The sequence below is a fragment of the Caloenas nicobarica genome, chromosome 8 (genome assembly GCF_036013445.1).
Source record: "Caloenas nicobarica isolate bCalNic1 chromosome 8, bCalNic1.hap1, whole genome shotgun sequence".
Taxonomy (NCBI): Eukaryota; Metazoa; Chordata; class Aves; order Columbiformes; family Columbidae; genus Caloenas; species Caloenas nicobarica.
In genome coordinates, this window is record NC_088252.1 from 5154897 (window position 1) to 5179734 (window position 24838).

Below are 24838 nucleotides of genomic sequence, written 5' to 3' on the forward strand. Positions count from 1 at the left end.
AGTTTTGTCAATCATTAATCTGCAGTTCCCACAGATTTGTGGCTTGATATCTGGGTACAGAATCAGTTTGCTGGGCAGCATGTTTTTTTGTAAAAACAAACAAAAAAAAAATCCCTGAAAAGTGTGAGTTATCACAGGAGAATGTTCTCAGTCGAGTCCTACAAACATGAACCAAACAAGTATTTTGGAGTCTGCTCATAGCCTGAACCACCAACTTGTTTTAAAAAGATGAGTCTGATTAGAATGTCAAATAATTCGAAGCCTCCCAATGACAGTTTCTCTCAAGTAACTATTTAACTACTGCTCAGAACATAAAGCTATATTTTATGAATGCAGAACAAAGTGGGGCATGTGTTAAACACCAGTGCCTGAAGCTAAGCTTCCAGTAAGTGATGTAATTTCAAAATGCACCAGTCGTAGTGTCAGTGAGGTTTTCTAAGTACATACTTAAGAAACTAGTTTTATTGATTAATTATTGAAAATGCTGACTGGTGTGTTCACTTGTTGCCACCAAGGCACCAAACTCCCCAGCCTTTCCACCTGCAGGCGTTTGCCTGTTACGCCTCTGTGAAACACCACAAAGCAAAGCCAACGTTTGCTGGTTTTACTGGATACTACAACAAGTAATGGAAAGAAGGAACGTCAAAACCACAGTAATCATTTAGACACATTTTTAAAATAACTTGAAGCTAATAAAGAAACTTTGGTGCATCCTAAAATTCAATTTTGTGAGAGAAGGGAAAACGACGGAATTCAGGGGACGCACTGCAGGACTTAGCACCAGCTTTGCCTCAAGCTCTGCGCTCTGATCCTAACTTGGGGCAAGGCTGTAAGCAGCAGAGTTGGGACTCTGAGTTCCCAACACAGGGAAGAGCACAAATACTTCCAGAAAAGCTAAGAGTAACCATCCTTAATAATTTTCAGCACTTATTTCCATTAACATCCTGCTGGATGTTCATTAAAGCTCTGCTGGCAATTGTGGCTGTTGCAAGAGAAAAGCATAGTCCAGATATCTAGATGTTAATCCAAGTTTAGACACTGCTCTCAGCAAGCTGCTAAAACCTATGAAAAAAAGTTGGGGATCCCAGCAAAAGAAGTTACAAGAGGTCTTTTATGTAACTGGATATACCCTTACTCCAAAGTGAACCCAGAGTATTTTAATTAAAAAAAACCCCTAACACTGAAGGACCACCAAGATCTTTCAGTCAACTTGATCTTCCTCCATTGGAAGAGTTTCAATGTATTTTTGTAGTTAAGGCTGCAGGGCAAGATCCTACTTTTTTACATCCCATTGAGAGGAGAGGTACTATCAGCTCTCTACCAGACGAGTAAATGACTTTTCAAGGCAGCCGTGTTCATCTGGCCAGTCACAGGAGAACACTTTTCCAGCCAGCTTCTCACTTTAAGCAACAGCAAGTTTGCAGGAAAACATTTTCCTTCTTGCCAACCAAAAAAGCCAGGTAAGCTACTTTTGACAGCCAGTTTACCAATACAGAACATCCCCTAAGTATGAGCCTATTGTCATTTTAAGCAAAGAAATAATGAGTTTAGGTATACAGAAGTTAGAAAAGCTATTTTCTTTGGTTCTATGGCAAACACTGCATGAGTACCAGCTCTCAGGAATAAGCGAACAGCAGTTGGCCCGGGCATACGGACAACAGAGATATCATCAAACCTTGTATAGACTCTAGGCAAAGATGTATTTGTGTCCGTCAATAATCCAGAAAACTGGCAAGTATGAGAGATCTAAGAAGGGATATGCAGATAGAGGCCGTTTAACTTGCTCCAAGCACATAGGACTGGCCTAAGCCACAAAGCACAACTCTTTCCATAGAGCTGAAGCTGAACGGACAGGAGAATTTTCATCTCAAGCACAAAGGACCAATTTTCAAGCAACTGACATATGAAAGGGCTGTAACAAAAACACACACAATGAGCAGAATACCATGAACTAAACCAGACAAAAACCCCAGCATGTAATATCATACAGTGACTTAGGAATATGTCTAATCTAGCAGTGATCTCAGGGCTAATGAGAACAAACACAGCAAAATTAAACAAACAAAACCAATAAATAACAGTGCAAAAGTGTAATTAAAATATAGGAGCAAAACAATGATTTGAATAGTGTAACAGAAACATATCAGAGATAATAACCTTCCACTGAAATTTCTATCAAGCAGCAAAGAAAAGATGAGCTCAGGTGAGAGACAGAAACAAGGAATTTTTAATCATATTATTTCAAATTTCTGCACCAATGCTCTTATTTTCTCTTATTTTCCTGTGCTTTCCTATATCACCACCACATCTGTGGACTCAGTCCTCTTTCTTGCCACTAACTAATTTTGAAAATTAAGAAAATATTTTCATCTTTCACATTTAAAGATAATACTGAAGTCCATATTTAAATAGAGGAACCCAAATACTTTTCATTTCTGTTTCTATTTTTAAAATAGGTCCCCTCTTAAGCAACTGTTCTGTAGAATGTGGCTCTATAAATATCTATGAAGCTCTCTAAAATACCACACATCCCTATGTATAATTTTAAATTCCACAAGCACATGAACGGATCAAACAGTAAAGCTCTTCACATGTGATCGAACAGAGACAGGGAACAAGATGGTGTTGAAAACTTACCAGGTGTTTTGTGCAATAAAACCTAACAAAGAAAGGGAAAGATGTCAACAAGAAGGAAGGGGATAAAACAATCTAAAGACTACTTAAATAACTTAGACATATCAGAACCAGGAGAAAAAAAAAAAAAAAAGGAGAACACATAAAAGACAACATACATGGTGACGAGAAGAAGAAAGGCAAAGGGGCCCATCACCAGGTTGAGTGCAGTTCCAAATAAAAAGTGCTGGGAGCGAATAGTGAAAAGTGCTGTTCTCAGATTCATTTACTAACATCACAAGTAGATGTGAACAAAGCAAGTGGTGTTTGATTTAAAGTGCAGGGAAAAAAATACTATTTCTTCTTCACGCAAAAAAAAAAACCACAACAGTGTGGAACAGGTTTTCTATGACAACATATTAAGGGACTGTTCTTTCAGGATCAGAATAGAGGATACAAGAATTAAACAGACCCCACCACACCATATTACAGGTAGACTGAACACTTCTTTGAACACTGTGCTGCTACCAGGTAGATTTCTTCACTGCTCACTTCAAAGGAATGAAAACAAGATATGAATATTGTGCTGGCATTTAAATGTGGTGTTTCTCTCTGTGATGCAATCTATGACTGAATTTGTATTTCAATCTATAGGTACGTGCACTCAGTAGCATGTTACAAATTTCCAAAATAAGCGTAAAGGAACAATGCATAGTGTTGGGGAAACCTCAAACACAAGGTTTGCAGGAAGTATCCTAAGAGCACACTGCAATTATAACTACAGTGTATGTTCTCATGAATTAAGTGGAACTTTCACGGAAAAAAAAAAAGTTGATTAGAACAGAATTTTCTCCCTAGAAGGAAAAAAAATCTTCAAGTCAAATGCTACATCTACACCTGGAGCAAATAATTCCTAGATGTTATTACATACCCCTCCTTGTTAGTACCAGAAACATTGTCTAATATTTCAAAACGAAAATTTCCAGCTTTCCAATTAAAAGATAGACAGAAACTTCATTAGTCCAAAACCTTACACTTCCAGGGAAAAAAGTTATTCTGAAATACTTTTTGAACTCTACAGTAAAGTTTCAAAAAAAGCTTGTAAAAAGTTTATACAAAATTCTAGAAAATACATTAAAAATCAAATGAGATGGACGAAAGAATCCGAGACACAGAATGTCCATCTATTCCTAAGTGCAGCCATAGCAGAAAAATTCAGACTATCTCCGAGCAATGCTGAGAAAAAACTTTTCCATTTTTCTGAAACAATGATCTTGCCTGCAGTATTTAAGGCTTCTTTGTTACAATATTAGCACAGATGCAGTAATATTAATACTACAGATGGTAACTATTACTGTTCTGGAAAGAAAAAATTGCAAATATAAACAAGTTACCTATGGGACTTTTTCCTGGAGTTTTATAGTGTTTGTTATATAAGAACACCACCACAAAAGATACCTGCTAAACTTCATGCAAATCAGCTGCAGCTGTGTAAAAAATGCAAACTCAAACCACCAAAAGAAAGTACCAACTAGAGAATAAATTTAAAGGAAAAGGCAAAAGAACAAGTGTTTACTGGGCAGATGTCCTTCAGAAAGCAGCTCCTCTCTAAGGAATCTTCAGATTTCTCTCAATGCTTTCTGTGGCAGTTTTTAATCTTAAACACACAGAAAGGAAATGTAAAATCTTTTAACTCAGAAATGTATAAACCAGTCCACGTGATAATAATGAACCGGGTCCATATTTGAAACTCCAGAGATAGGAGACTGAAGCTAAAAAGCAGTGCTTTTGGGAAAACAGCGTTTGGTCGCAAAATAGCAGGAAGCACAAAGTAGGTTAAGCACGTAAATAGCGAGAGAAAAGTCATCACCAGTTAATAGGCTGCTGTCCTGACCCTTGAGTGGAACTGGTGCTGTGCAGAAATAGCTACGCTGAGGAATGGAAAACTGCAGCATTGCTCTTCTAGGAAGCTGGACTTTAGGAATCTTCTGTAAAATAAAATTACTGATAAATTGAGTCAGTGACTGTGGGAGAGGTAGTACAGTCTCCACTGGCAGAGATAAATCCCCATACATAGGTTTATTTAAATACTAATGGAAGCAGAGACCAAAAGAAGATGACTTTCACGAAAGATGATGGCAGTATTTCTGTTTCAGAAAAGGCTATGTAAGAGCATCCCATTGCTACTGAAATACCCACTGAGGAAACTAAAAAAAACCCCAAAACAACCAAAAATATATTTTTCGGCAAAATGATGCAAGATAACAGTTCTGCCAAGTTTACGTTTTGATTTTTAATATTTTTTGTTAATACAACAGCCCTGTATTTAGGAGCAAAGTGCATTTTTAACCATAAAAAGTTCACAAAAAAGAGGAAGCTTTAACAGGTATAATCCCATGTCAACAGTTTATTTTCAGTGCAAGGTAAAATACAGTTAATGCTTTAGTACACAGCATACACCTTCATTAGACTAGTTTCTATTTTTGGAATACATATTCCCTTATGAATGATCTGCTGCTAGAAGATGCAGTTTTACAAGCGTCAACGTGTCATGAATGCGATCAACTGCGACACGAGCGCTACGCTGGAGAAAAAGGTACAGCAGGCTGAGAACCACCTGGCTTTAGGAATTACAGATTCTTCACTTACTGGAGCCTGGGAATTAATCCTTTGTACTCCACCAGCAGTGTCCTAACCTCGCGACAGCACATGAACTGGTTGTGCCTTTGCACCAAGGCATCTGGCACAGAAAATAAAGCACGAGGGGCATGCAGTTCTTTTACATGATGTCTGCAGTGAGATGCACTACACACAACAGATACGTTCTATGGCAAAATAAGCAGCAAACCCCATGATTCCTGCTATCACATACAAATAAGTTATAGTGGTTTTAAAATAAAAGCCTGATTTATCTACCATACAGTTTTACAAATAGTCCTTTATGCTTCTGAGTGAATGAAGAGAAAGTTTTTTTTCTGAGGGACAGATTTTCTAGAACCTTAGTGCAATTTACCACCTTTCACTGCCAGATTATTTATTCAGACTGACTGGAAATAGAATTATCACACATCATCTGGTCACTAGAACTTGTTACTTAAACCAGCAGGGTTACCAGTCACTACCACAGTAACTGGCATCAAAAAGCCACAGACTCTAATAATCTGAAAAATTAAACTCACTTTTTGCTCCTAAACTCAAGTCCTCAAGGACAGCAGAGTAAACACATCAGGAAAAAGTATTCTGATATTCTTCATGTCTAGTAAATGCAACATTAAGTTCTAATATTTTTAAGATGGCACTTCAAATTATAAGTCAAATTAAATCCCAATTAAAATTCCCCAAATTGTTAATTTTCAAATATCACTACTAAACTATGTTTGTTAGATACTTGTGATAAAAGGATTTGTTAGAGCGGCAGTTAAGTATTTTTCAGGAAAACCTGTGTCATGCCTATTCCGTACTTGCACTTTGACGTCATGCAAAATGTTAAAAAAACTTATTCAAATACTGACATCCTATTGGAACAAAACTTATTAATTTGGTCAATAAAATATTTTGTAATGGGTTAAAAATAACTTCTGGTATTTCTAGTAAATAATTTCTGTGTAATAAACCACCGTTATTTAGAACTTTCTTTGAATTTCAGTGAAGTGCTATGGCTCGCTACACGCTGCAGTGACAATACCCGGTAGGACAGAGTTCTGCAGAAACTAATGCAACTTCAACCACTGTGCAAAACAGACTTAATTGCCAGTATTTCCACATCCAGACTTACTAGGAATAGACATCCTCATGGTGAAACTGTAGACTGAAACACACACCGTAAGTGCTCCTGAGGAGAAAGGCTGTGTATTCCATGAAGAATTCCGTGACGCAGGGAAAAGAGAATGGCAGAGTGGGAGAGCAGCAGGTGAAGCCTTTGAGCAAGCAGGATGGGTTTTTCCAGGCAGGAAGCAGCAGTTACAGCTCTACAAATATGGCTGGCAGGATTGCACCTGCTAATTAAAGCTTCCACCATTCCAGTTTTATAATGTGAATGCAGAAATTCTGAAGTTAAATACTAGCATTAAAATTTCTGATTGCATTTTTACAGAAGCTCCGTTTGAAATTGTCAGCAAAAGCAATACGTACTACAGAAATGACACATCTAACATGCTTATGTAGGTGATTGGAATGATCTTTTTTTTCCTCCATTCTTTTGGAAGCAAAGGATATTCCTGATAAGCTGGGAATGGTGTGAGAGAACCTACCTTTGCCCAAACATCTTCAGAATACAACTGCAGAATACAAATCAAATATAATAAAAGAATTGTCTGATTGAATTTAGCTTTTTATGTTCCTAGTCTTAATACCATATGCTTACTTGTAAGTCTCTGCAGAAAGGCCTTCCAAAAGGAGAACGGTGATCCACAGAAATCTGTATTTGTCAACATTATCGATATTCCTAAGCATTAGATTTAGCAAACTAGCTGAGAGAAAAACGATTTTGAGAATATACATATTGCCAAAGAGAGAAGACCTTATACATTCATTTTAAGTGGGCAGAGTTCCTGCTTAGGAAGCAACGAAGATTCATTGCTCTTTGAGGATTTAAGAGCATAAAGCAAGATCTGTAGGGAGAAGACATCTTATTACCCAACTATATCAGCTAAGCTAAAATAAGCAAGTTTCTCTGTCCTTAAGACAGGTCAGTGTAGCTTCATAAATAAATAAAACCCCATACAATAAAAATAAACCCTTGTTTCTAACTATATCAGCTGGTCTAATTAAAAACATCCTTTCTGCCTAAGAGCTATGTGTGGATAAGGGCGAGCAGGAGGCAGATGGGAAAAAAAGGCACAACGAGCAAGCAGCAACACTGCACCGTCCCAAGCTGCAGACATAGGAAACCTGCAGGAAATATTTCTGTACCTTGTAACTATACTACATACAAGAATGCTTGATAGCCATCCAGGTAGCACTTTCTGGGTGCAGCTGTTCCTTGCTACTGATTAATTACAGTTCAGAAGGGGGAATTATGTCTACAGATTTTGAAATGTGGTGTTATTCCTTTCTAAACTCATCTGTAGTAGAAACACCAAAACAAATCTGGCTTGGACTTTTCACGTGCTTGAAAAGTAGCATGTTTCAAGACAAAGGAACTTCTAATTTTTATATCTATATATGTATATATATATGTACATATATTTTTTACAATATCAGTTAATTACAGTCTCAAAATTAGATTTAATATTGTGTGGACTTCATGCGCTTAAACTTGAAAATTAATGAAATACACTTAGACATAAAGGTCAAGTCAAGACCTGGGAGAGGTGTGGGCATGAACAATGAAATGTGACATGTAGCCCAGCTTTTGCTTGAAAGAAAAAAAAATATTCTCTAACACCCATTTAATCTAGAGATAAAGGCTGATGTTTGCAAACACACCAGGTCTACTTATCCTTTGGAGAGCTCAGAAACACGATCTAAAGAAATGCACCTTCAAGAACAGTGATGACAAAGCAGATGGACAAACTCAGGCTGCTTCAGTTTAGAGAGTAAAGCCTTTACTTAAGTTACTTTTTTCTTTTAAAGCAAACATTTTCAATCTGTTCTAATTCTGCATGTGCTTTAAAGCTTTACAACATCACCCACACAATCTATTTCAGGACTGCGTAATTTTGAAAAAAAAGCAGCAAACTAATATTAAAGTCCATAAAATGTGCTACTGGGTACCATTATAAAGGCTCTGTACTTACAGAGACTGACTGAAAAGACATATGCATATACAACAACTGCATTTATATCTACATATATTTTTTAATTTTGCTGTTATTACATAATCAGATGCAGCTTTGAAGATGCTGACAGCATGCTATCACATCTTCCGTCTTATTTACAAAAAATTTTCATTGCCTGTAGGAGGAGCCTACGCAATACTAAAACTACAGTAATGATTAAGTTGAATAAACTATTAATCGCTGTGCAATGACCAAATATTTATCATCTCTGGAAAAAGTTCTGCTGAACTTCAAGAAATCTTTCCAATCTAAATTGTGTGCATTTCCTCGGGCATGTTAAAAGCTGGAAGAAAAAACAAACTAAAAAAACCTACAAATTTTTGAAGGTCATTTCCTTATGTCATACATGCTGGTGTACAGCTGAAGGTAACTAAACATTAAATCACTAGGATTTTTTGTTCCTTTGTTTCCCCTTTGGCAAAACAGAGGAATTCAGTATTGTAAGACAATGGGGTAAGTCAGGTTGGGAGGACCCTCAGAAGTTCAATGTCATGCTCAAAGCTATCAGGTCAGACCAGGCTGCTCAGGGTTTATCCAGCTGTAGGCTGAAAACCTCCAAGGACAGAGACTGCACAATACCTACATTAAACAGAATTCACACTGTTCTACCACACTAGTAAGAAAACAGCTAAAATAAACCAAGCGCCCCCCCCCCCGCCCCCCAATAACTGAAAGACACCCTCCATCTCCCCAGTAAAAATGGCATTTTAAATGTGTTTTCCATTGGACTAGAGGAGATAAACTAAAATATTTTCTTTTTCAGAACTTTTAACTTTTCTGTAATACTTAGTTTTCTAACGGCAACATACCTGGAACATCAAATGAGTTTGAACTCAAACTTCTGAGGATTCCTATTAGAGTTGTAATGAAGTTGGAAATTACTTACCTGTGAATACCGTTTATACATCAATTTGTGCTACGTATCTCCAAATATTAAAAAATCATCAAAATTCTCTTTTTGAAGGAAAATGTTTTACTTTCATCCGAAACTCTATGGACCCATCTCAGGACAACTTTCTCCCATGGAAACTTGGGGAGGGAAACCAAGCTCAGCTCTTCATTCATTTGAAAGAAAATAGTCAGATTTTTTCTATCTTTAAGAGTACTGATCAGTTACGAGCCCAGCAAGAACCTCAACTTTTGATGAAAAGTAGTTCTCAATGAGCATTAGGCCTTGTGTTACACAAGGGAGAATGTTGAGGTCTTGCTATGCAAATTCTGTATCTGAGGACAGTAAATACTTATCAGAACCATTCCTTAAATCTTAACACACACACACACACACACACACACAAGAATGAAGCGGAATAGGATCATTTTGGAGAAGAAAGAAGTCAGCTATAAAGAGGAGTTCAACTGTAGAAGTATTGTATAAATATTTAGACTTCATTTTCCCTAACATATAATAATAGTAATAAGACTAGATCCTGAGCTACGCTTTTTCACCAATTCTTCCTACGCTTTGTTTGAAGTCTACAATAGCTACAGCAAAGCTCCTAATTTATCAGGTGTTATGACCCTTTTTAGAGGTAGTTTTTTTAAGTTATGGAAATTTAAAAAGTAATATTTTAATGTAATATTTAAAATAGTTTCATGCTCCATCATTCTAAATAAAGAGGCAAATTAAAAAAGCTATTGCACATATGGTAGAAAATATGCATCTGTCAGCACACAGTAAGCCGGGTTTGCTTTCTACTAAAATATATTCTTTTTTTCCCCAATTTTCAGCAGCCAAGGGAAGACATTCCTCAGCTTTTTTGAATGGAGTTCTTAATTTTCTGCTCCGAGATCTCAGGGAGTTGGTAGAAGCGCCTATTCCAGTCCTGTTAACAGTTAAATTTCAGTTTCTCAGGTCAGGCTCATATTTAAATAGCCATGATAAGTTTCCTTTAAAAGCTTAATTCTGTCTTCAAAGACAACATATGCAAGGTACTTGAAGTCCTTGCCTTGTCTACACCAGAAAATTACACTGAAGAGAGACAACCGCTTCTTTATGCGGCTGTAGTTATATCTGGAATAGCTCTACTTACCTATCTTTATTGGAGCAAAATCAATTTATACACAATATGACAAATATTAACAAAATATGGCATAAAAAAGATACATAACCAACCTGTGCTTTGAATTGCTGAAGCCAGAACTTGACAGATTGTGTAATGTATCAAAATATTGTCTTGCACAACTAGAAATATCAGATGCTTCCACTAAGATAATAATCACACATAGTATTCCAAACTGTCTAGGATGGAAGAAATGTTAAACTTAGTCTGTAAAACTTCTTATAAAATATAAATATTTTGGAAAGTTGTAGTGTTCTCCTATATGGCTGTAATTCTGATGCTTACAGCTGTGCTTCTTTGAAGCTAAGACACTTAATAGTGTTTTTTTAAAATTAAACTGTAAAAACCCTTTCCATGATAAAATATGAATTCATAAAACTTCCAAGACAGTTACTTTACCTGCAATACACTCATATACTTTCAGCAGTAAAAAAATCAAAGTGTCTTCCCTTGAAAAGTGTTTTGTTTTCAGTAAAAAGTCTTTTATCTGTAAATAGCAAAATTAAATGACAGTTTCTATTTTCACTGTGAAATCTATCTCGGTCACTTGGAAAGTTCTGGCCCTGTACTTTGAAAATTAATACTTATTACATATTTGCATGCTTAATCTAATCAAACACTTTTTGCAGAAGCATGCAGCATGTACGTGCCTCGATTATATTCCCAACTGAAGCAATCCAAAGCTAGCAACTACTAGATATTTCAGTTTTAGAGCTGTTAAATCAACAAAAGTCCAGGGCGGGGTGGGGGGGGTGCCGGGGAGAGGATCCACATTACTTCTTAGGACATAATAAAAACCACAAGGAGTTTTAACCAAGTGGTAGGGACAGCTTTCTCCTAGTTCCAGTAGGAACAGTGGTACCATTCGCTCACTACACCAGCACTTGGTACTCATCTTCCCAATGAATATGGAACGTGTTCCTAACACTACTCAAACGCATCAACTTGAGTCTCTAAGAGTCATGACAGAGAATATAAAATTTAAAAGAGATTAGGGAAAAATATGTGTATGTATATGGGTAGCATTATTACACATTTCCACACACACACTACAGTACACACACAGACTGTTGGTATGTTATATACTGTCCACTTGTGTCCGAGTGTGTCGTTCAGCTGCTTCTTTGGCAGCGCCAGCAGCTGCCTTTGCCCTGGTTTGTCCCCACAATGCCAGGAGTGTAACTTCTCTGAGGTCCCAGCATCACTCTCACGTCCTTGCTCACGCTGCCACTATCTTTTCTCAATAACTACACCAGCTGTTGTTTTATTAAGTTTTTTCATACTGGCATGGCTTTGCACTTTCCTCCCGTTTGCTATCCTCATTTCCACCCACCTTTCACCCACTTTTTTTCAGGATTCTTATTTACCCCTTTTTCCTGGTCTGTTACTTAATCCCATTTCAGCACATTCCCCAGTTTCTTGTTTGATCCTCAGTCTTCCTACAAATGCAACGTGTGATGAGCAGGACTAGCTTTCTCATGAGAATATAAGGGCAGGCAGGTAAAGAAGAGAGAAAAAAATACCACTGTGTTTTCGGGAAAATATTTGCAAGCTCTCACCCCGTCTCCCAGTGCCGGGCTGTCCACATCAATGTGTAAACCTCAGTATGAGAACTGCAATGTTACCCACACGATATACTCGATGCAGTGTCTCACTACTAAAGCCAGAACATCACTCAAGAGCTAAATGTACTAAAATAGGAAATAATTTGAGTTTGCAGGATTGAAATGATGCAAAAGAAAATATAAAATGATTTGAAGAGTCAGTGCTTAGCTAGATGCAAAAAAGCTTCTAGTGAAGTAAATACAGGATAGGAAAAGAGAAAAGGAAAAAAACCACACAAAAGTGGAGTCAAGAAGCCAGCAAGATAAGTTTTTAAGGACTGACATGAATTATTTTCACCAGGGAATTGTGGTCTTTGTTTTTTTGAGGACTTCTACCATTTATTCTGAAATAGCATTATTTCCGTAGTTAACTCTATTAGGAAATGGTATGTCAAACAAAAGATTCCATTAAAAAAAATAACAAATGAAGTGCTCAATCCTGAGTATTGATCCACACAAGATTTTATCAGAGAGGATGAGTTACTAACATCACTTGTATGAGACTAACTCTGGATGATTATCTTTCTGTTGAGAACCTCTGGTGAGCAGATCCCAGGAAGCCACCACCCCCAGTGCAAACCACCTGCATCCTTCTCAACAATTACACTTGTGCCGAGAAAGGAAGACTGGTGTCATCTTAGCATCAGTATTTAAATGTATCTGTAGTTTGGGTTTTTTTCATCAGTATCAACAGAGTCCACTTAAAAGAGTGTTTTTCTTTCTCAACGATGATGAGTGGGGTTTGAGGACAAAGCTGCACCAATGGTCTTGCTGTAGGTGAAATCCTGACCACTACACAGAGGATCGTGCCATATTATGTTTATTTCCATATGTAGTCACAACAGGTGACAGTAGAGTTCTCAGCACTGAAGTATTTACGCTAACAAACCATAAAAAAAGGTTTTACCTAGTTTAGTATTTATCTACCCCTTGCAATTATCAAACACACGAAAGGAAGCAGATGCAAGAAATCTTACTGACGCAATCTTACAGCTTCTTCAGCAAGTACTGTGTATTGCGGCAGCACTAAGAGTTGGCTGTCTCAGGAAACACTGAAGTTTCTCAATATTCCCCCAAGCTTAACAAAATATATTTATTAAAAGTATCAGCCTTTTTAGTGCAATTTTTGCCATTGGACTCAATGGGAGAGTTTATCTAACTTTCAGCTTCAGGATAATTCTCAGGGAGGAAAAGAGATTTCAAAATTGAATCTGAAACAATCTCATTCTCGCATAGAGCCTCTTCATTCTTGTCTCATGAAAAGCATTAACAAGGAAAAAAAGTGTCACGGTCCTGTGGCTCATTTCTCATGATCTCTGTCATTCATTCTTTGAGAATTCTAGATATTCTAAGTTATTAATTTGCCAGGATTTTAAAAACACTAGATTTTAGATGAGAATCAGAACTCTAAGACTTGGTATGTTGTACATCAGCATTACTCAGAACTGAACTGCAATGTAAACCAAATTCTTTTAGGCGTATCAGGTGCAACCAGCTCCAAGAGCAGTCTTCAATACCCTCGAATTCTCCTGGCATTGCTTTAGGGAGCAGAGCAAAGGCATCAAGGAGCTACCTCCTACTCACCACAGAAATCAAGGACCTCAAGTAGAGTTGATTGAAACAATTTTTTTGTCCAAACCAGAACACTTCACAAATAGAAACCTGGTATAAGTCAACATAGTGGTAAGTTTCTTTCTCAATTCTCAGATGGATGTTTTCATTTAATGCAAATAGATGTGGAGATTTTAACAGGTCTACCTCTAGTAAATTTTCCTATACAGAGAAAACCAAGATGCTGTAGCTTTGAAAGTCATATTCAGGAATAAAACTGAGTTGCTAGATGACACCTGAACATGAGTAGCCTCAAGCAAGAAAAGACTGAATTCTTCCAATCTAGCACAGGTTATACCCACCTCCCTAGCAAGCAGCAGTGACTGAGCTATCTATGAACTCAGGGAAGTTCATACTCACACTCCAAGTCCTTGGTGTTACTTAACTCTGGAAAAAGTGTAGAGAAAGGTATAAGGAAAAAATATTTTGCATGATAACTTCAATTTCTGAAGCTGGAAATCGTATACAAGATTTCTAACTCTTAATCTCACGAAGGCAACAGAGAGGTTTCCTAATGAGATGAAAAAGTGAGACTGCGTGGAGTCCTCTATGCACACAACCCCAAGGCAGCAGCACCAGGGCTGGCACAACGCACACAGCAGAACAAAAGGGCTCCTGCACCATCGAATGTGCAAGTGATCCGAACTGTTTGTGAAGAAGAAAACCCCTCACAGATTCATTATCACCATCCCAGTGAGAGAGTTCCCTAACAGTGCCTGTGTCTAAAACACAAGAAGAGATTGACGCACAGCCATCCAGAGCACAACTGGACCTCAAAAGCCGCAGCTGCGACTTACCCCTCTCCCTCATCCCAAACTTCACTTTGGCAATGAAATTTCATGAAAATCAGAGATCGGCCACATAAGCTGCCATACTAGACTCTACCAACAAAGACAGTTAACTAATTCAATACTAGCATTTCAAAATAGCTCATGTTTTTTAAATTAAAAAATTCGAGGACTTGCCTTCTCTAGACACATACAGGTGGAAACAGGTCTCAGCTCAGGCTTTTGTTCTGCGGAAAAATCGTTCTAATACTCATTCATGCAGGGATGCATCAGCAGACTAGAAGACCTATCAGGTATATCTGAAATCCTAACAGCACAAAGCAGCAAGTCTCCACAAGAAACTGAAGGTTTAAACACTATTTCTCCTTACAAGAAGCACAGTATCAATATACATGTATTTCTTGAATTCACTGGGTTTTCTCTCCGTACTGAGACAAACAACACAAAAGCTTCACATAAAGGGAAAAGAAATGTAAACAGCAACATGAGGATTGTCTTTTTTTCTTTTAAATTACCGAGTGTAGAATTCAATTACATTCCAGGAAAAGGTAAAAGTTTTAGAAGCTACCTGCTCCAAAGCCTAAGACCTAGCTAGTAGTCTATGCCTAAAATCGAAGGATCAAAATGAAGATTAGTTCTTGTTAGCTCTGGTTCTCAGGTTCCATTTAATTACTGAACACATCACCTCTGAATTGAAGTACAGGATTTGCTATTTGACTGAGGAAGCGGATGTCAAACACTCTGCAGAGATCCTTCACTTCCAGGCAGAAAGTGCACAGTACACAAACCATGCAATTGATTTAAACAACTAAAGATGCTTCATGGTATTTTATTTGCTATTAAAGATCCAGAAACAGACTAAAAGGAAGGAATAAAAAATTCTCCAGTTATTTCAGTATGACATGCTGTGGAGACACTTTTTCAGAACTTTGGAACAGATGGCCTAAGTAAAGGAATCATAATTGCTTTTAATTGTTCAAGTTAGGATAAGAAAAATCTTTTGCCCAAATCTACCATGTTGGCTGGAAGATCATTTAGTGTATTACTCTATTTTACAGCCAGAAAACAGAAAAACTTATATACAAAATATCTTATCAAATCCTGGATTGCCATCCTTCAGAGAGCTGGGTAGAGTCATCCTCTCCAAAACACCTATTTACGCCAGGCAAGCTTTGAAATCCTGCAACATCCAGCTCATCCAGACTTCTGAATGAAAACCAGACAGTCCTCCCAAGCCCATGTTTCTAATCAATTTTGTGTGTGTGACTGTGAAAGAAGGAGAAGGAAGGACAGACAGTGGAACTGACAACAGTGAAATGTGTGTGTAGCCCCCTAACCCATAAATTCATGCTGGGAATAATTAAGGAATCATGTGTTTACTAATGATCTACCTGCAATGTTCTCAAGGATATATCAGCACAGGCCCAATACCCAAAGATTCACAGCCGCCAGTCAAATCATGGATAATGTTAATTTCTCAGTAGAAACAGAGGGATATCAAGCTTTTACTGTATACATTTTTTCACCAGATGTAATTAGCATTGGTAAAAGCCTTCAGTGTGTATGTTCTTGCAGAAGCGGGGACAGTTTACATGAGTCCCAGCATTAATTTCACTGCAACCGTTTAGACTAAAGAACTGATAGTGTTTTGTTATAAATGCCATTACTGGAAATGCCTTTCAGACTAACAGATTACTGACATGAAAACAGCGTATTACTACACTATAGACTGTTTTCCTTGTCTTGTTATTTTAAGGACAACATTATTTTAACATCAGTTCAATTCCTACCAGTGTATTTTAGCAAGTGCACCAAACTGTATTTGTTATCATCATTAAGATGGTAACATTACAGAAATGAACATTGGGAAAAAAACCACCAGTGCAGAATTAGGAGTACAGCATCTTCAGTTCAAGAGAAGAGACAGACAGTAACTGGGCTGAGGGGAAGCCAGCAGATCAGTGACTGTGACAATGCCATTTCCCCCACCTTAAAGCCCTTCCAAGATAATTCACTTGAAGATGAATTACTTAAAAGATGGTTTTGCAAGAAATGGAGGATTTTAATCCTATTTATTTTTTTACAATATTAAAAAAGAGCCTGATAAATCTGCACATACTTCTAACAAAATGCCCAAACTCCATTTACTATGCCCTGGAGAGCCATGACAGCACGAAAGCAGCAAAGTAACATTAATCAGTGAAAAGCTGGGCAATGGGACTCTGAGCCAGATTAAGGACAAAAGATCAAGAACATCCGGCATAATGTATGAAGAACAAAACAGGGTGTCCTGTTTATTTTCATTTTGACAAATTAAAAGGAAGCTGGACACAGTTAATTAGTATTTCTCACGTAACCCGTGTATTCATGGCTTCGACTACCAAAAAAATGCATAGCCCTCTGCAGACAGCTGAAAGAACTCCAGCAAAACCTTAAGTAGTAGTCCTATGTAATTCACCACTTCAAATTTGTTTTTCCTGTCCTCTTTGGAAGGTAAGACTAGAATTGTTCCTTCAGACCAGTTTCAAGTAAAGGGAGACATCCAAATAATAAATCATATTAGTTCATTCCAGTGCAAACAAAAGCATCTGTAACAACTCTACAGAATTTTGTCCTTTCTATATAAGCAAAGCTTACCCCAGTACCTTTAATGCTCTTTATCGAATTCCTTTAAAAGTGTTCCTTAGCATTGAAGTCCTGAAGTCTGCTTTTTAAAATGTTCCTTAATCTCTTGCTGAAAAATCAGTAGGAATATCAATATATTGACATCGTATCCCTGCGAGTGATAATCTTCTTTATGAACACATCTGGCTACAAATTGATACCATCATTTGATTTTTATAATTCCGTGTGATAACCTAACAATACCTTAACACATTAAGTGAAGCTTTGGATCTAAACTACGCTGTAGAATCTTTCAACTTCACAGCACCAATATCAACCAGAATAGCTGAAGCATAGTTTGTGAAAGTAGGAAATAAAAAACATTCCTGAGCATGGTATTAAATCTAAACACTTTTTGTACATAATGAAATACAGTTTTAATAAAGCGCCATTAAGATTTTAATTTACAGGTCACTAACTTTGGAATAGCAATAGCATGAGTATTTACATATTTTGAAAGCTGTAGTAAGCAAAGTTCTACAGGTCACACTCATAAATACGTCAAAGCAGAACACATATGGAGAAGCAAAAAGCTGAAGTTCAGTTTCCTAAAGCCAGAAGCTCTGAACTCCAAACAACAAAATGGAAGTTTGCATTTTCCACCAAGAAAACTACCTAAGTGTTACCCATATGGCTCTTTCAAATACATCTTCTGATTATACTTAACAATAGTGCTAGGGACCAAAACCAAATCAAACTTGTATGTTTTGCAGAAACATCCTCCCACTCCCAACACTCGCGGTTTAGGGTATTGTTTTGTTGTGGGGGATTTTTAGGTGGTGTTGTGGGGGTTTTTTAATGTTTTGTTTGTTTTGTTTTTATCTGATAGCAGAAACAAGGAATAATCTGCCCTGTCCAATTTTTATCCAGAGATGTAAAGTTCTCAAAATATTTCCAACTTACATAGAAGATGAAGTATATTGTGGGTGCACCATGTAAGCAGAAACAAAGGTGTTCTTTATAGAGCCATTTTGCAACTAAGAAGTGTCTATTGAGATGTATAAACTATAAGAAATTAAAGCATAATTCTATTTGAGTTATAGTCACAATCAAAATGTTCAACCACGCAAGACAACAGAAGGAAATGTAATGCAAGTTCTGTTCTTTGTGGCCTAAATTAAAAGCTTTACTCCCACTTTATGCAGAATATTAAAAGAATGTAGAAGAATTGGAAAGATTTCACAATCTTGACAACTCTGCACAGCAGTAATCCCCCTTATCCTCCACACAGTTTCAATGAGTAGTTAGTACAAATCTGGAGGAGGGTATAGAACGAGTCTAGTGCGGAATGATTTCTTTAGTAAAACATCAAGCAAAACAGTCCCAAATATGTTTAGGTCCTTCCAGAAAAAAAGGTGTAAATGACATAGCCTAGAAATTCACTTGCCAGCTCCTGCAAAGAATGCATCTACCATAATGTCCATGCACAGATGCTGTTAGAATATCATCACTGCAAGAACGCTGGAGGCTAATGTGTTTTCAAAGTAGTGGTGTTTGAAAGTAATATGTTAGTAAAACAACAAGAGAGCTTAAGAGTCAAGAGAAACAGGGAGAGCTCTACTTTATAAAATACATAACGCAGGTCCAAGTTGGAAGCACGATTTTAAAAGAGAAAAATCCTTACTTTAGGAAAGCACTGAACAAGCTCACACGCCTAAAACTGAAATTCCATGTTTTTATTGCATGCCTTCTTTGCAGTTTATCTGCATCCCTACAACCCCCAATTTCATGGCAGCCTTTAATATGTTCTCCTATTAAACGATGTACCTTTGACATCTTCTGCAAGAAAGGAGTAGTTGTCAGAAGCTACTGTTATTGCTCAGTAAGACTGCAACAAGAGAAGGAGAAAGCTTGACAAGGCCGGCAGAAAGGCACCAGAAGTTAGCGTACACAGATGGTGGACAGAAAACTACTGACCCAAAGCTAGGATTATTTGTGTGCTATGCATGATGTGATCAAAATTTCCTTATTTTCTCTACCTAAATGCTCTCATCCTCTTAAGGACTGTGAAAAAGTAACCACCTTGCCTTTGAAGAAATCAGAATGGAAGGCACACCCACTAAAAGAATGGAATCTTCTTCATGAAGATGTGTGTTCTGAAGTAAAAGTGGACACAAATATTAAGCTTTGGAGAAAGATAAATGTATTCCTGACCCCGAAATAGCTGTTTCTACCAACATTAGCAGTAGAAAAAATGTCCTTATATCTACCTCCATTGTTTAGAGCTTAAGTGGACAGTAAACAGAGTAATGCCACTGTGAACTGCAGCCTCTCTGAATATTATAAGACACCTATAGCAGCAGCCAAACAAAAACTTGTTTGGAAGGTTTAAGACAGGGAGGTAATACAAAAATGTAGACAAGCTGATACTTCTGTATTGTGAACACCTAGTTAAAAAAAGGTTTTCCCCCTCCTGAAATACCCCAATCAGTACTTTTGGTACACATACCTCGAAGAATTCTCTCCTCATGGCAACGTAGAAAGTCCCAGATTCTAACAGTGCCGTCGTCAGAGCATGTAGCAAATTTATTATCCGTGGGTGAGAAACTGTTACATGAAGACACACAGCAGGGGAAAGAAGTCAGCATTTAACAGATTATCTATGCTTCTCAGACAGGGCAAAATTATACTGTAATGTGTTATACACTGAAGGGTGCATTTGAACATAGGGACTTTTTAAGTGAGTAGAGTGCCTGCCAAATGACACTTCATCACCAGACATGAATTTAGCACAGAATTACTATTGCATTGCAGTCTCCTGTCAAATGAGGAAAAAATCCAGAATTTATTCTTAGCACCTTCCTACCCATGACTGCACACAGTAGCACCTTCTCTGCAGGATGAGAAGTAACATCAATACGATTAATAACTGTCACCCTAGATTTTCATGTTTGGTAATAACATAAGAATGTAACACTGTGTAGAAGCACAGGAGAACAGTTCTTAGGAAAAAAACTCCTCTTCAGCCACAGGTGCTTTGCAGCAGAGAAGCAAAAATAAGGGAAAGCTGGTTACAGGAAAATGCTAGTCGGATTAACCGCTGAAAAAATTGTACATAAAACGAGTATACCACTTATTGTAAAACTAATTTGGAAAAAATTCCTCTTTTTACATACAACCCATTAACACCATAAAAAGAATCCTACAGACACAGAAGCAGCTTCCAGATTGAGCGGACAATATCACTTGATGAAAGTCACTGGAAAAGCAAGGAGTCATTTAGCCATGGGATTGGGGCCAGAACATTTCCAGCAACTGACAGGCACTCACTTCCTCTCTGGTGCAGAGAAAGACCACGAGGGAGCCCTCAGGAAATCCTAGATCTTTATGACCAGGAAAGGGCTTAAAATAGCAGAGAAATTCAGTGTATGGCCATGATAATCAGACAGTAACTGAATCCAATGTAAGCACTTCTCATAACCAAACTCTGGCAGAAAACGCTGCACCCTATCAGAGAAAAATGGTGACTTTAGTGGAAAGTGGCTTTGCAGCAGTGAACCTTTAGCACCAAGGGCCAGCACCTGAACCCGAAGAAACACTGCTTTGGCTTCATTTTGGTTCTGCAGCTTCTCTTCAGGCTTACTTTAAAAACATTTCCATAACTTGCTAAAGATTATGTGCAGGTTTTCTTTAGAAACGTCCTTCATTTACACCTTACTGATAGTATCGCTTTAGATTCCATTCTTTATATAGACATTTGCACAACTGAGGCATCAACACTGAACCAAGAGAATATCCTACAGTCTTCTTCTCAATGGCTTGCTTACAGTTTCAAGCTTGAAGAACCCATTCAGGATTAACATTAGACTTCTGTATGTGGCAGTCTGCGTGGGTATTTAGTTTTACTGGAAGTCTTGGCTTCACCAAGCCAAGCAGTTCTTCACTTTATTTAGCGTTTTATTATTTTGTGAGAACTATGCAGGTGTTTTATTTCTGAAGGCTTTATATTTTATTCAGTTAGATTATTAAAGACTGAATTCTTTATTTGGAATGAAATTGTTGTCTTACACAGTGCGTATAAAAAGGAATAACTGATACACATTGTCACCATATAAAAATGAAAAGAATACCAGTGCAAAATGCGGCAGACAAATACATCTCTAACATATTGCAGAGGCGGATACTGGGACAATACTAATTCAGAAAGGTGCCAGCAAAACGGTGAGAATGTGGAAACAAAAGAAAGGATTGTGTTTATGTGGTGCAGGAAGTTTCCCAGAATCTGACAGAACCCATGCATTTCTGCGCCCAGAATACACTTAGAGAACAGTCTAATCATGGCAATAGGTACTACAGAAAATGGTATATTGTGTATAAACCTGGCCTCTCTAATCGCCTCCTTATGTGCCTGGAACATCTTGACGTTGTTCATGTTGGACTGCCAGTATTTCACATATCCCCCGTGGTCTGCTGTCAGCATCCACATATCATTGTGTGACCAAGTCATAGCCCTTACAGGGCTGTCGTGAGCCTGTAAATTCAGAAACAAAACGTCTAGCAAACATGTTCAAACACTATCCAACCCACACAAACCACAAAAGTTAGTACAGTTCCTACTTAACAGCTGCAACAAAGAAATTAAAACAATGATCTAGTTAGACTCGAGATGTTACCGTGGGAAAAAAAAAATCCCTTATTCTGTATACCAAGGTCTTCTAAATAACAAATTAAGAGTATTTTGCGTTTTATTTCCAAAGTGTTTCTTTATTACTACAAATACTAACAGTGTGTTCTTGAGAACAGTATGGCATATGGAAATGGAATGAGAAGCATTAAATGAATTGCCTACAGCCATAGTCTGACATGGGGTCAGAGTAGCATAACAAAAAAAAAAGGTCCCTAAGGCTCCCATTACTGCACTTAGACTACAGATTCATGACAAGCAGGGTGAAGATGTGTTCCTAAAACATGCTCCAAGATCTCAAAGAAATACACAGAAATCTCGACAGATTAATTTACCTGCAATATCGTTTCGAAATTGAAAGTCAGTCCATTCCATAAAGTGAACTCTCCACTAGATGCACCAGTGACCAAGCGTCTCCCCTCAGGAGTCCACTGCAAAAGAGAAATTTAACTAAACTGTGCAAATATAACATTCAAGTATACTTTCACAATCCTCCAAATAAATCATAAGCTTCTTCCAGGGAATCTGCAAAACCGGAATTTACTAAATGACTTTCTAGAGGATGTAAGATAGGACAAAAATGCAGAACTGTGCCAGAGGGCTTTTGACTTGTAAGACCAGGACGAAGCTACTGTAAAAGCAATGAAAAAAGTCTAGTCGTAGAGAAGCAGCAGCTTATTGGCACCAAAACGTTTCTAGCACACAACACGCATACTGAACTATACTGCTAACATAATGGAAAAGTTGTTAAAATATGCTACAAGAATCAAATGGCAGAGACTAAATTGCCTTTTTTTCTGTGATTCGATATATATTAGCCTCCACAAATTAAAAATAATTAAAATGTAGGAAGTGCACCTCAACTTGGAGAGTAATAATTATTTTGTACTCAGACCTTACCATTTGAATTCCTAAAGCCCGCCACAGACAAAGCACAGCAGTAGTGCATACATTCCACAGACTAGTTTTAGTTGGAAATGCTTTAACTGTTATCTTGTTTCTTTCTTCAGTTAAGAATATCACTCTAATTTAAATTAAGACAATACAACTTAGTAAATCAAACACTATACTCACCCTGACAACAAACACTGGGCATTTTACTTTATTAGTAGATGTCCGAACAAATTTTGTTGTTACAGCATTCATAGGGTTGTTCAGCATTCCTATAGGAGGGACCAACTATGAGGGAAGAAACAAAAGATTTACTAATGACATTCCTAACCAGAAACTGCAAGAAAAGCACACATTCTGAACACCCGTTTCTGTAAAAGCAGGTTTTTCATTTGCAGGGATATTATCAGAACTCAGTAGAAGTGTTCAAACAACAGTAGAAGTGTTCCAACAGAACAAGATAATATAGAGTGAAGATACCCTTCATATCTTTAAAGCCTCTTGCAGACAGAAAGATAACCTCGGCTGACAGGCAGAATCATTTGGATTTTGTGGACAAATTTTATCCACAGAACTCATCAGGCAATAGAAGGAATTTACTTACATCATTATAATATCCTGCATCAGGCTGGATGGCTCGCATATCTCGCTGGTCTCTCTGCCATACTCTATTCTGGAAAGAAGAAAACAACCCCTAGTTCATACCACTATACTTCATTGTTAAACAACAGAAAATAAGGAACTCTTTGGCAGCCCGTTTGGGAAATTCCAAAACACTCCAAGGATTTTAGAATAAACTCAGTTGAAAGGCTTCGCCTCAGGAAATCTGTAGAATTTGTACAGCATAAGCAAAAGACTCAAGAATGTTTAAAGTCTTAATTTCATCAAACTAAAGCAGCTCATTTAGAATTGCAGCTTAACAATATGAAAGGAGCAGACCTACGTAATAAGTCACATTATTGTAACAGTTAAGTTAAATTTCGTGAGCTGTCAAACAGAACCTTTTCAAAAACACTTTACATGAATTAAGAATTATTTCAGCTTTGTGCTACAGACTTAACCAATTTGTATCTGTGTACATATCAGAACCACAAGCTAAGATTCTGGGCAAAATTTTTCCAGCGTACACTACTAGAGTTTGCTAGAATTTCTTAAGCCAAGAGCAAATTACATATAAACCATTTTTACTTTTTTTTTTTTTTTTTTTAAATAGAACCACATCAAATTAATCCAGTAGTATGGAAGCTGAGACTGAAATGGAATTCCAGTATATCCTAATCTTGTGGAAGTGTCCAAAACATACAGTACTGATTTTTTTATTTTGTTTTAATAACAGAAGTTGGAAGGTGGTTATTTCTGCCACAGGAGAAAGGGTCCTGAACCACTAAAATTATTTTTTTAGAATAAGTTCATTTCTAATAGAAACTTTTTGGGGGCATTCTTAAAATATAGGAATATGTTTTAAATGTTTGGTGTTTAAACATCTCTTAGAAGATAACTTAATCTATTAAGAAAACCTTCCAATTGTTAACACCTATGAGCTAAAAACCATGCACTGGCCACAGCAGATTGAATTAATTTCATCATGTTTTTGCAATGTTGCTGTTGAGATTCCAAAAATTCCTGTATTTACAGATTTAATTCTATTGCTTCTGAGTTAATATGCAGTACTTGCACAGGACATCCGGATCATAAAATTATATTTCTTAAGAAATTAATAGCACCCCATCAGGAAAGCTAAGCAAGCATTTTTACAGAAATATAAAACTTCAAGAAAGTTGTTCTGTATCTATTAACTGTACAGAAAGGAGTATTTTCAGAGACCATAGTGCAAGTTGCAGTGCTATTTAGTAAAATGATGAGAAAACGTGATTTGTTTTTTATGCTGCCCTGGTTTTGGAGAAGAAGGGGTAACAGTTTATTTCCCACTTCAAGAAATTTCTATTTCAAACCAAAAATAAGAACAATTACATTATTTATAATAAGTTTTTATGTTTACTGAAAAGTCAGAACATCACACAAGACACTCAATCGCACTCCAAGTTGGAATTCCAAGAAGGATGTAAAAATTGGTGCTTACACAAACTACAAAATCAGCTGTGTATATGTGCAAATTTATTACCAAGGACCAAACCCCCTTGCATTCATACTACACCAAATTTACAGATATTTGTCACTTAGTTTGAAAATGCAGCAGATGTCA

General features: G+C 37.2%; 1 protein-coding gene across 3 annotated transcripts in view; it reads right to left on the minus strand.

The window, feature by feature from the left end:
• Window positions 1–24838, minus strand: part of WDR33 (WD repeat domain 33) — a 69897-nt gene that overhangs the window by 26860 nt on the left and 18199 nt on the right. The window contains exons 3-8 of one of the 3 annotated variants that reach the window (XM_065639958.1): window positions 23240–23308; window positions 22819–22923; window positions 22080–22175; window positions 21440–21591; window positions 19570–19667; window positions 8685–8972 (exon numbers count right to left, since the gene is read on the minus strand). In XM_065639958.1, the coding sequence (XP_065496030.1) occupies window positions 8917–8972; window positions 19570–19667; window positions 21440–21591; window positions 22080–22175; window positions 22819–22923; window positions 23240–23308 (576 nt within the window). In that variant the 3' untranslated portion in view covers window positions 8685–8916. Of the gene's footprint in view, window positions 1–8684; window positions 8973–17533; window positions 18949–19569; window positions 19668–21439; window positions 21592–22079; window positions 22176–22818; window positions 22924–23239; window positions 23309–24838 lie in introns of those variants that run through there. The other 2 variants (XM_065639959.1, XM_065639960.1) reach the window with 2 other exon arrangements.